The following is a 13512-nucleotide window of genomic DNA, read 5'->3' as shown; positions in this document are numbered from 1 at the left end:
CTGCCGCGACCAGAGCCACTCTAGCACCTGGGGCAGAGGCCAAGGAGCCATCCCTAGCACCCGGGCCATCTTTGCTCCAATGGAGCCTTGGCTGCGGGAGGGGAAGAGAGAGACAGAGAGGAAGGAGGGGGAGGGGTGAAGAAGCAAATGGGCGCTTCTCCTATGTGCCCTGGCCGGGACTTGAACCCGGGTCCCCGGCACACCAGGCCGACGCTCTACCGCTGAGCCAACCGGCCAGGGCGTGTGTATTATTTTAAATGGACAAAAATACATTTACTCCTCCCTTTTTAAATATAAGTCTCTATTTTTTACTGCAAAGATTTTAGCCTTATTTTTAGCATTTTTTTGAATATGGAGCTATTCCAAAAATTACCTGTTGCCTAGTATGTTTAAGAAAGAATAAAAGTAATTTCCATCAAAAGCGTTAATGAAATCTTAATAATATATGATTATAATTTTTTATTTTCTGCTTTTATATTAATTTGGTAATGACCTATATAGCTCGGTAATAATTTTCCTTTGAAATAGCTGTTCTTTGGTAAAGGGCTTTATTTAAACCATTTTAATATACATTATTTAATGATTTTTTTCTACTAATGCTATTTGTAATGCAGCCATACACATTATATTTATATAACAATACTCCAAAATGCTAGAAAGATATATATCAGACTCCTGTAAAGATTTGCACTAGTTACTCTAGCAGTGGAGTTTCTACTGAGATTTTGCTGTCTATATCACATCTAATGGATTACAAGTGAGAATAATTAATAAAAGACAGATGACTACCTGGCTCATAAATAGCTCACTAAGAATATGAGTCATTGTCTTAAAGAAACTTTCAAGTGTCAAAGTATTTAATTAATATAGCTGGTGAGACTATAACAGAAGTTTTGATTTAACCGTAAGGTAAGAGGTCAAAAAGAAGTCAGTAGATTATTGAGCATGTGGGTTTGAAGATGGTCTGTTAGTTGCTCACTTTATCATCTATTTGTCTATCTATCTATCTATCTGTCTGTCTATCTATTCCCCATACCAAAGACTTAGAATATATTAGAATATGATACAAGAGAAGAAGAGAGGCCCTGGCCGGTTGGCTCAGTGGTAGAGCATCGGCCTGGCATGTGGAAGTCCCAGATTTGATTCCCAGCCAGGGCACACAGGAGAAGCGCCCATCTGCTTCTCCATCCTTCCCCTCTCCTTCCTCTCTGTCACTCTCTTCTCCTCCTGCAGCCAAGGCTCCATTGGAGCAGAGTTGGCCCGAGTGCTGAGGATGGCTCCAAGGCCTCTGCCTCAGGCGCTAGAATGGCTCTGGTTGCAATGGAGCAACGTCCCAGATGAGGAGAGCATTGCCCCCTGGTGGGCATGCCGGGTGGATCTCAGTCCAGCGCATGTGGGAGTCTGTGTCTCTGCCTCCCTGCTTCTCATTTCAGATAAATAAATAAATAAATAAATAAATAAATAAATAAATAAATAAGAGAAGAGAAAGCCCCTTTGTACATCTTTAAGAATGTGTCTTTCTAAAACAAAACAATATATATAGTTTTGTCCCTATGAATTTTTCTTAATGGTTTTTTGCTTTTTTTCATTTGAGTTCTTGTTTTTTTCCCTGCCTACCTTCCCTTATCCCCTTTGCTTTTCTTCCCTCTGCTTTAGATACCTTGATCATGCCTTTCTGAGTCTTCTCAGTCTTTTCGTAGCTTTTGTCTCCAGTGGTCTCTAAATTGCTTAAGTGATTCAACTCTGAGAGCATTGACCACAGAGCTCTTTCAATTTGGTAACATGAGTTTCTTTAAATGGGTGAGGATACTACCAGGAAGGGAATGGCACTATGCCATAATTCTTGTAATGAATACTTGATCTTTTATATTATACAGGGGTGGGAAAAAAGTAGGTTTATAGTTGTGAGTACAGGAAATAATATTCTTGTATTATTATTAATTAATGTATTTATTTGTTTTACAATTGTAAACCTACTTTTGCACACCCATGTATTGCTATTCTATTCTTTTTTTTTTTTAATTTTTTTTGTATTTTTCTGAAGCTGAAAACGGGGAGAGACAGTCAGACAGACTCCCACCTGACCGGGATCCACCCGGCACGCTCACCAGGGGGCGCCGCTCTGCCCACCAGGGGGCGATGCTCTGCCCCTCCGGGGCGTCGCTCTTTTGCGACCAGAGCCACTTCTAGCGCTTGGGGCAGAGGCCAAGGAGCCATCCCCAGCGCCCGGGCCATCTTTGCTCCAATGGAGCCTTGGCTGCAGGAGGGGAAGAGAGAGACAGAGAGGAAGGAGGGGTGGGGGTGGAGAAGCAAATGGGCGCTTCTCCTATGTGCCCTGGCTGGGAATCGAACCCGGGTCCCCCGCACGCCAGGCCGATGCTCTACCGCTGAGCCAACTGGCCAGGGCGCTATTCTATTCTTAATAGAAACAACCTCTTCTTGCCTGAAAGGAGTAAAATGGACTCAAAGTCTCTTCAAAAGAGAATATGTTTTGTAGGGTTAAGTGCAGAATGTTCATTACGATAGTTCTGTGAAAGTCTTGTGTTCATGATGGTAAGAGAGAACCCTGCATTTGGAATACTTTATGACTAAGGTCTTGGTGAGGACCAGGTTTACATTTGATCTTACCAAGAATATTTTAAGCATTTTATAGCTCATGAACTGCTGTATAAATTCACATTAAATAAGAATATGTACGGGACTCTATTAATGTTGGAGATTGAATGGTTTGGTGGAAACAACACTGGAATTTGAATCAGAAAATTGAGTTTAAGGTTCCATGAATTCTATTCCTTATTTTGTATTCCTGAGTTGCTATCTTCCTTCCCTCTAGGAATCCTTTAGATTTGAAGAGCCAAGAGTTTAGATAAAGAAGGAACCACATACTGAGTGGCCTCACTAACATTCATGATATTAATTTTAAATAGGCCCTTGGACTCCCCAGGAATCCTACTTTTTTTCCCCCTAATCTATCCACTTTACCTGCTCCTAGACACTTTAGCACTCTGCACTCTTTGCTGATAATCATGCTTCTTTTAAGAAAATGGAAGCAATTGGAGAACTTCCTCACGATCTCATCATAGAATTTACCCTATGCTGTGATAGTGTGGCCTCCTGAATGTTCCTGAAGAATGACTCTCAGTGCTCCCCAGGGCATCTCCTTCATGGGCAGTGTTAAGGACATTGCTCCAGCCTTTCTTCCCTTCCTCTCATTCATCACAAATTGGTTCCTCTCTAGAGGATACTGTCCTTTAGCATACAAGCTTGCTGTTATTTCCTTCTTGGAAAGAAAAAAAAAAGTAGCAAAAAACAAACCTTTCTCTTGACTAATCTTTTCCCTTAAGCTATCTGAATTCCTCTTTTCTCCCCTTCCGATTGCTCTTTAAATCTGAACTCAAAAATGTTGTTTACACACTCTGCCTCATTTTCTCTTCTCTTTTTCAAACCCATCCCAACCAGGTTTTTGTCCCCAACATGTCAACAAAACTGCTTTTCTCAGGGTTTGATGACCGTCAGAATTCTAGTGACCATGGGTATTTTTCTCTGTGTTAATATGTCCTCACAATTTTTAGAGATTTTTACAAAGCAATTTTAGAATTTATTGTATTTGCAAAAGATCATTTGTAGTAAAGTTTACTCAAAATCTTATTGTTTTATATTACAGTGAGCTAATCTTTAAAGTTTTAAAACCAACAAATCCTGCTTATCCAATCATACAGCAGCAACAAAGGGATTGGCAACATTTATTCTGCACAAAAAGAAAGGGAAGAATGACTTCTAAAACAATATATCATAATTGAATCAAGAAAATAACTGAAAAATATTTTTTTTTTACAGTTTTACAATTTGTCATAAAACTGAAGTTGTCAAAAATACTCTAAATCCTGTATGGCAAGCATTCAAGATCTCAGTCAGAGCATTATGTAATGGCGATTATGACAGGTAAACTGAATGGCATCTTTTCTGAGAGCTTTGATTATTCACTCTAGATTTTGTATGCAATTGTTCTAAGTTGATTTTTTAAAAAAATACTTAAGGTGGCTTTTTACCTATGTAATTATGTATTCACAAGAGAATGAATGCTTTATTTAAACTTTTTAAAATAACTTTTTTAAAAAAATTCACAGTGATTGGGGAAGAGGAATAATTTAGTGAATTAAAATTGGTTAAACTGACTGTATTCCCAAGAACAAAAAATGAGGAAAGTGTTAAAAAATATATTCAATATTTAAGTTTTAACATATTACTCAAAAATCATTCCAGAATTTTCACTGCCTCATTGCTTTCATTTGGTATTGACTTCCTAGGCTGGAATAAGTAAATATATGAAATACAAGATAATGACTAGGTATATTATCAACCCTGACAAACTCTTGAAAATGATATTTTTGGCAGCACTGTTCTCATGGTTGCTGAACCATAAAAGTTCTATGAATCTAGAACGGGATGTCGTGGTGCTTTACAAGTAGGTGGGTGTGGTGGCCCTGAACATCTTTTCACAGTATACTTGAAAATTTCTTAATATTAAAGTTTTTTCTTTTTTTTTGAAGTTGATTTTAAGATTATAATGTAAAAACCCCTGTTTACCTCGAAAACAAAGCAAAAAAATGGAAAGTAAAAACTCAATCTTTTTATTTTTTTCTGTTACTTGTATATTTGAGAAAAATGAGAATTTATTTTATTATCTAATATCATGGAAGGAATTATTGATTACCAGTATTTCATTATCTTTAAACTATATCATGCCACTTGTCTCATTTATTATTTAATAGGATCATAACTCAATTTAACGGGTCATTCTTTCTCTAAGAAAGTGGTTCTTGGGCTGTGGTTCAGCATCACCTGGTTAACCTTGTAGAATTCCAGGTTCTCAGGCCCCAGCCGAGGTCTGCTGAACCAGGAAACCTGGTCATGAGGTCCAACAATCCATGTTTGGACAAGTCCCCCAGTGTTAATCTGATCCATGCTGAAATGAGAAATCCTGCTCTAGCACAGTGTTTTCAAAACTAGAGAAATAGCTGCTTGCCACCCTGTTGAGGAGGAGTTGTATCAAACCACACATCTCTCCCATATACTTTTCGTACCCCCTGTAAAGAATCAGTACAGATTTTAAAAATCTCTGTTAAGATATAAATTGATAAGCAATAAAATTAGCAAAATCAAGTTCAAATTACATTGTAAAATCTTCAGACATATACTATTTTACCTAAAAAAGTTACAACTTATTTTTAAATTCTCAATCATATACTATTTTGATCTTGCTAAATAATTTTATGTGTATTTTTCCCATGAACAGAACAATCAAAGTAGAGGTATATGACTGGGATCGAGATGGAAGGTAAGACATTGTCTTTTCTTTTATTCTTACTCTTGAAACTATGTTTTAAGAAACAAGTATACTGAAATGACCATATTTTAAATTTTCCATTTTGTCTTGTTTTTTTTCCAAATATTATTGAAGTGTTTACTTGAGATTTTAAGAATGAATATATTGTCTTCAATGTAGAGATTAAAATAGAGGTATTCCTTATTATCCAGTAACACAGTAAATTTCAATCTGATGATTTCTAGCTTTATAGCTGTAGAGTATTGATTCTCAAATTTCTATATCTCACAATCTCTTTTTTACTTTATTTTTCTTTTTAATCAATTTTTTATTTTTTATTTAGAGTTGATATACATTATTACATTTATTTCAGGTGTATATCCCAGTGATCACACATTACATAACCTACTAAGTAATCTTCCCAATAAACCTTACACCCATCTGACAACATACATAGTTATTAGAGTATTATTGACTATATTCATTATGCTGTACTTTATATCCCCATGACTATTTGGTAACAACCAATTTATACATCTTAATCCTTCATATTTTTTACCCTCACTCCAACCCCTCTCCCATTTGTCAGCTGTCAAAATATTCTCTGTATCTATAAGTCTGTTTCTGTTCTTATTCATTTATTTTGTGTTTAGATTCAATCAATTATTGATAGATATGTATTTATGGCTATTTTAATGTTCCTTTTTTTATATTTCCTTTTCTTTTTCTTAAAGAAGACCTTCTAACATTTTATGTAATAATGGTTTGGTTGTGGTGAACTTTTTTAGCTTTTTCTTTATCTGTCCTTCAATTCTAAATGATAGTTTTGCTGGGTAAAGTAATCTTGATTGTAAAATCACAATCTCTTTGAAGGTTTCCATAGTCTTTATATTTCATATTATTCATGGGAACACACCTGAGTCTCTACCCCTTCTTCTCAGAATAGACATATTCCTCACAAACAATAAGCTAAAATGCTAGAATTATATCTGGTGATTGCCAATATAAATAGTTGTTCAGAGTTCTGCAATTATGGTCTCCCTCTGCATATCACAGCAGATGTTAGACTATAAAAGAGGGAGTGTATTACTTTTTGTCTTTCTTCTTAAGTGTTTTTCCACTGTTTCTGTTTTAAGTAGGATTGATATTGAGGTTTTTATTTTATTATTATTATTTTTTTATTAAGTGAGAAGTGGGGAGGCAGAGAAACAGACTGCCATATGTTCCCTGACTGAGATCTACCTGGCAAGCTCCCTACAGGGCAATGCTCTGCCCATCTGGGACCACTGCTTCATTGCTCTGCAACTGAGCCATTTCAGCTCCTGAGGTGAGGCTGTGGAGCCATCTTCAGCATCCAGGGCCAGCTTGCTAGAGCCATTTGAGTCATGGCTGTGGGAGGAGAAAAGAGAAAGATAGAAAAGGGGAAGGGGAAGGGTGGAGAAGCAGATGGTCACTTTTCCTGTGTTCCCTGACTGGGAATTGAACCTGGGACTTCTACACACTTGGCCAGCTCTCTACCTCTGAGCCAAACATCCAGGTCCAGAGACTTTTTTTTTTTTAATTTTAACATGATAGTAAAGCCAGGGTGCCTAGAAATGCTCAAATCTCCCCTTAGCCTAGATAACTGCCTCTCCAGGTGATGCCAAAGACTGTACATACAGAGGCCAATGGAGAAGGACAAATGGGAAAACAAATGGCATTTAGTTTTACTTGGTTGCATGCCTTAAACTTCAGCTCAGACATTCACTGATAAATGGAGCTAAAGCATGAAGTTAAAACTAAAATCTAAGGCCTTTCTCTCTGCACTGTATGCAAGCCAGCAGCCAAGCTCGAGAGTCTGTATACCTAAGCACTTCTATTCAGGCAGGAACAGACCTAAAGGGTCTGGATACCTGAGCACTCTTATTCAGATAAGAACAAGGTTTGATCAAAAAGGTTGGACTGGGCCCTGGCCGGTTGGCTCAGTGGTAGAGCGTCGGCCTGGTGTGCAGAAGTCCCGGGTTCGATTCCCGGCCCGGGCACACAGGAGAAGCACCCATCTGCTTCTCCACCCCTCCCCCTCTCCTTCCTCTCTGTCTCTCTCTTCCCCTCCCGTAGCTGAGGCTCCATTGGAGCAAAGTTGGCCCGGGCGCTGGGGATGGCTCCTTGGCCTCTGCCCCAGGCGCTAGAGTGGCTCTGGTCGCAAAAGAGCGACGCCCTGGAGGGGCAGAGCATCGCCCCCTGGTGGGCGTGCTGGGTGGATCCTGGTCAGGCGCATGCGGGAGTCTGTCTGACTGTCTCTCCCCGTTTCCAGCTTCAGAAAAAAAAAAAAAAAAAAGGTTGGACTGTCCTGAAGGAGCACCTCCTCTCATCCCTTCTCCAGCATGGGTAATAAAGTACCTAATTGGAACACCTCATGCAAGCACATATGTGCCGTTTTCCCGACAGTCACACACATGGCCCATTAGGTGTCCTGCAATTTGGCCCAATTAGTGTTTTCTCCTTTCTAAGGAGTGGTAAGGGAGGATGGAGAGCAAGGTAGAAATAATGCTCTACACTTCAGCAACTACCAAACAGGTACATGAGACTCAGTCCTTTTTTTTTTTCCTTTTTTATTTTAAAATATTACAATGCTTAGCCTATGTTTTATTTTGAAGGGAAGACAAAAAAAAAAATAAAAAAGACAGCTAAGAAAGCTTGTTCATATCCATGAATCAGGACAAATTCATCCCATTTTCCCACATAGATAGTATATGTATAACTGTATTCATTGAGGAGCTCCAAAGTCTTTAACTACAAAAGAAATACTCAAATATTTGCCACCCTAAATCTAGGAAGACTTGTGCTTGGCATTTTTTTTTTCTGGACTTTATACTGATCACTCTTTATTTTTTTTATTTTTATTTTTTTTATATGTGCCACATATTCTTTATCTAGTCTTCTATTCTTTTTTTTTACAGTGATTAAAGCCTTTAAGCAAACTCTTGGCCAATACAGCAAGAATCCATAAAAGAATAGTGTCCTTAACATGTTCACCCAGTCCAAGTTGGCCCCAACACCATGCCAAATCCCTGAAAAATTCAACCCAACCCCAGTTCAGTCTGTTAGGAGCTGTCACAAGGAGCAGGAGTCCAGGAAAAGTCCACATCCAGGAAAAGTCCGTATGGCACTGGAATTGTCATAATTCTATACTATGCAGCTCATGTCCAAGTCCCAGTGACCGCTGCTTCTAGCTGGTAATGATTTAGGTAGACTGGAAATGCCATCTGCAGCATGTGTGGATATGGAGCTTCTGTTCTCCTCTGCCTGGAGAGATGAGACCAGGTTGCTTTTCCCTGGAGCTCTGCGACTTTGGCTTGGTAAAGAAAACCTTGGGATACACTAAGCTGGGTGGCAAAGGTAGATTCATAATAGAAGTTGGCAAAAGGGGGAAAGAGAGCTCTAAATTAGGAGTAGGTCCCAGCCTGAAATATGAGTGGGGCATTGAAGTAGGAGGAATAAAGGAAACACTATATATTAAGCAAAGCAGCAGAAAATAGGACTATCAACATCCACAACAGAGATCTTTGAGGGAAGAATAAAAAACCTGACTATTCAGGCAAGACATAGTTAAGTGGCCCTTGTGCAAATGAGATCAGTTTACCTGCTTCTTGGAAGAAATAACCTAGGCTCGTCCACAGTGTTGTAGATGGGGCCGACGGCCCTGGGCACCTTCAGCCTTCAGTGGCAAACCCCAGCTTTCTGGGCAAGGTTAGGTCATAGGTGGCTGGAGCAGGGCTGGAAGAGACTGAACCCTCCCTTAGAGGAGAGGGGGAAGCCTACCTTCCAGTGTCCTTGTTTCCTCATAACGGAGGCATGTAAGTCTGGCAGGCTTTAGCTCAATGACCTTCCTTTCCATTATTGAAGCAGGACCCAGATGGCATCCTATGAGACCCCTTTGGGGCGTTGGAGCCTTTAAGGGTGTATCCTAAAAGCTGGTAGTTCCCCTGATCTCTATTGGGCTTTTTCTGCCTCTTGGTATCTTAAAAGCCATGCTCAGAAGATATCGCTGAGGCGTTTGAGAATCCCCATCTGCCTCTATAAATCTTTTTCATATACCTGGAGCTATTTGGAAAAAGACAAAACAGTGTTATTAGCTGGATCAAATAAAGAAGGTAGTAGTTTGCAGGAGAAAAAGATTTGGCGTCTCCTGTTCATCAGCATTCAAAAGAAATTAAAAAATTTTTTTTAAGTAAAAAGCATGGTATTGTAGACCCGTAGGAGTTCCAGGATATGACTACCCCCTTTTAAATTTTTTTAAATTGACCTTAAAGTATTTTCTGGGTCCACTTTAATAATACCTTAACTTTAAAGATTGTAAGAAAGACAAAATACAGTAAATGCTTTTGCTCCATATGCAGGAGCATTTTCAGTTTAACCAGTTTAGGAAATCTAATAATAGAACAATGCATACAGACAATGAGCTATAACATGCTTAGCAGCCTCTCCTGTTCTGACAGAGGTTACTATAAATCCAGAATATGTATCCACTGTAACGTGGACATAGGACTGTTTGCCAAATGAAAGTATATGAGTAACATCCATTTGCCAAAGTTGTCCTGGTAGGGGTCTTTGAGGGTTAACTCCAAATGAAGGGACAGATTGAAGTATAGGACCCCTTGGACAGGATTTACCAATCTGCTGTGCTGCTTCCCGAGAAAATTGAAACTGTTCACACAGGGCTGCAGCGTTCCGGTGATCAATAGTATGAGACTGAATTGCTAGATCTGTTATGGTTGTTCCAAATAATTTTCCTCTGGGTAGCTTGATCAACAAGGGCATTCCTAGGCCCTGGCCTGTTGGCTCAGTGGTAGAACATCGGCCTGGCGTGCAGTATTCCGGGGTTCGATTCCCAGCCAGAGCACACAGAAGAAGCGCCCATCTGCCTTTCCACCCCTCCTCCTCCCCTTCAAATCTGTCTCTCTCTTCCCCTCCCGCAGCCAAGGCTCCAATGGAGCAAAGCCGGCCCGAGCACTAAGGATGTCCCTGTGGCCTCTGCCTCAGACTCTAGAATGGCTCTGGTTGCAACAGAGCAACACCCCAGTTGGGCAGAGCATCCCCTCTGATAGGCGTGCCGGGTGGATCCCGATCAGGCGTATGCAGGAGTCTGTCTGACTGCCTCCCCATTTCCAACTTCAGAAAAATACAAAAAAAATAAAAATAAAGAACAAAAAAAAGGGGCATTCCCTTGTGCCAAAGCTCCAGGGAGCATGGAGTGAGCTTGAGTATGTCCTATAAAACATGGAGCTCTATGTTGACATACAAATCTTTGAAGAAGGAGGAACTGCTGAAATAGTTTATCAGCATTTGTCCCTAAGACAGTAGTCTTTATAGTGGAAACACCATAAGTAAATATCTGCTGTTTGTATATAGATTAAAGGGGGGAACACAGCAAATGCTGAAAAGCCATGATATAATGGCAAATAATTCTAGACTTTGAGCTGACTTTAAGTTGACAGTTTCAGTATAAAGTTGTCATTGATTTGCAAGAGCAATTTGCCATTTAGTGGAAGTTCCCAGAGCCATTGTTGTTGATCCTTTGAAAAAAGGAACAACAATAATTTTGAGGCTCAAAACCTATAAGCTGCAAGGGTCGCCTATGCCCCATGACAATCCAGGAGGCAACAAGATCAAAATATGGAAGTGTATTCCATGGACTATTAGATGGTTCAATGTGCCCAAGCTGGAGCTGCTCTTGTACCAATTGAGCAGCTACCCAAAGTTTCTCCTGAGAGAGGGGCCATCGTTCTACCCATACAGGATCATCCGATTCCCAGGTAATTGGGTCCGCACAATGCACCATTGCGGTAGCAGGAGCTACCAAGGCGCCTATGCTAAACTCTGATATCCCAATCCACACCTTCTGGTATTGGGTGCCACTTCTATGGGGGTGAGAATTCCTCACTGTTCTTTCCCTCGTCCCTTGGTGGGCAAAAATCCCCGATCAAGCATCTGAGCACTGACTAAACCATTAGGGCTGACAAGCAACGCTCCCATATTTTTCAAAACATCTCTACCACAAATTAACTGGCTATCCAGGGAGCACATAAGGCTTAAAAAATCCAGAATGACCTTCTTAATCTTCCCAATGTAGAAAACTAGAACTTGGTTGAGGGGATTTACTCTGCCCTATACCTTGTAATTCTGTGGCAGCAGCATGAGTGGGCCAGGCAGGAGGCCAGTGTAGCTTAGCAACAACAGATAAATCAGCTCCAGTATCCAAAAGTCCTTTAAATCTACGCTCATGCATTGTTAGTTCCATTTCAGGGCGTTCCTGACCTATTTTTTTTTAAATACAATTGGCAAAATCAGAGGGGCCACATCACCAATTTGCTTGGGGCCCCTTTTGCAGGATGTGGCCTGAGAAGAATAATTAGCATTCTTATACTATTCTTCTAACTGCCGAGACTCAGTGCTTTTAATCTTCAGGTTATATCCCAAACATGATTGTGCTAAAGTGGCCTAACATTGTTTGACATTTACTCTTAGAGATAATCAATGCTATATCACTGATCTTGCCATTTTGATCATTTTATTCATTTAATTAATTTTTTATTTAGGTTTTCTTTACATAAATTCTACGTGCATTTTGAAGAAATCTCATGAGAAAACCTTATGTGGCCCTGGCCAGTTGATTCAGTGGTAGAGTGTTGGCCAGGCACGTGGATGTTCTGGGTTTGATTCCTGGTCAGGGTATACAGGAAAAGCGCCAATTTGCTTCTCCGCCTCTCCCCACCTGTTCTCACTTCTCTCTCTCTCTTTCCCTCATGCAGTCATGGCTCCATTGGAGCAAGTTGGCCCCAGGTGCTGAGGCTGGCTCCATGGCCTTTGCCTCAGGTGCTAAGAAGAGCTTGGTTGCTGAGCAATGGAGCAACACCTTAAATAGGCAGAGCATTGCCCCTTAGTGGACTTGGTGTGTGGACTCCTGTTGGGGTACATGCAGGAGTCTGTCTCTCTACCTCCCCTGCTGTCACTGAATAACCCCCCCCAAAAAAAACAAAAAAACTCTTGTTTTCTTATAGGGACTTTAACCTCATTGTTTCACTAAATTTTATTCACTGAGAAAATGAGTTTTTCTCCTTAGAATAAATGAAAAAAAAATGCCAATCTGAGTAAAGTAGGGTTTTACACCTTATATCATATGCCCAGAAGATAAAAATATAGGGTGTATGATATGAACTGTTATGATAGATCATATTTTAATTGAGAAAGGGCAAAATTTGTGGCCATTTTCTAGTAATTTAGGAAATTGAGAAAGAGATTTTAATTTAACAACTTAGACACAAGGGATATAAATTCAGATTTTATGTGTATCCATGACAATTCAGTTCAATTTTGCAAAAACTATAGATATTTTATTGTCTTGCTTTCAACAGGTAAGTTTTTGTGACTCTCCTATTCTGAATCTACTTCTGAGCCACAACATTTTTGAATAGCTTTGAAGATCAGAGTTACCTTGGAATTTAATTATCCTTTTTTGATGTTGGAGCTTTGAGCATTCCTGTACAGGAGGATATGGCTTATTTACTATTTCTAATGTGCCAAGTATTCTCTAAGCATTTTTCATGTTATTCCTATTTACTTTTCACAATAAGAGATAAGTGCTATATAAATACCATTTCACAGATAAAGAAACTGAGGAAAAGAATATTCCTAATGTCACACAACTAATAAATGGAGCCAGGACCTTAACCCCGGTAGTATATATGTTCCAACAATGCACTCATAACTAAGACACTATATATTTCTATAGCATTATGATTGTAAATTCTGGCACTTAAAGCCAGATGTTGGTCTTACTCTATGATTCTTGAGTAATTGATAATGTGGGTGGGAATTATGAAGAATTCAAGAGCTATTTAAGAAAGCTTTGGCCCTGGCTGTTTGGCTTAGCAGTAGAGTGTTGGCCTGTTGTGTGGAAGTCCCAGGTTCGATTCCTGGTCAGAGCACACAGGAGAAGTGACCATCTGCTTCTCCACTCCTCCCCCTCCACCTTCTCTTTCTCTATCTCTCCTCCTTCCACAGCCATGTTTCAAATGGTTTGAACAAGTTGGTCCTGGGTGCTGAAGATGGCTCTATGGCTTTGCCTCAGATGCTAAAATAGCTTGGTTGCGAAGCAGTGGAGCAGAGACCCCAGATGGGGATTGCCAGATGGATCCCGGGGGGTT

General features: G+C 39.9%; 1 protein-coding gene across 1 annotated transcript in view; it reads left to right on the top strand.

Moving 5' to 3' along the window:
- Positions 1 to 13512, top strand: part of CPNE8 (copine 8) — a 212978-nt gene that overhangs the window by 99353 nt on the left and 100113 nt on the right. The window contains exons 9-10 of the mRNA XM_066368944.1: positions 3838 to 3942; positions 5297 to 5338. Of these exons, the coding sequence (XP_066225041.1) occupies positions 3838 to 3942; positions 5297 to 5338 (147 nt within the window). The remainder of the gene's footprint in view (positions 1 to 3837; positions 3943 to 5296; positions 5339 to 13512) is intronic.

Source organism: Saccopteryx leptura, chromosome 2 (genome assembly GCF_036850995.1).
Source record: "Saccopteryx leptura isolate mSacLep1 chromosome 2, mSacLep1_pri_phased_curated, whole genome shotgun sequence".
NCBI classification, from domain to species: Eukaryota; Metazoa; Chordata; class Mammalia; order Chiroptera; family Emballonuridae; genus Saccopteryx; species Saccopteryx leptura.
The sequence above is the reverse complement of the archived record's forward strand: the minus strand, read 5'-3'. Positions and strand labels throughout refer to the sequence as shown.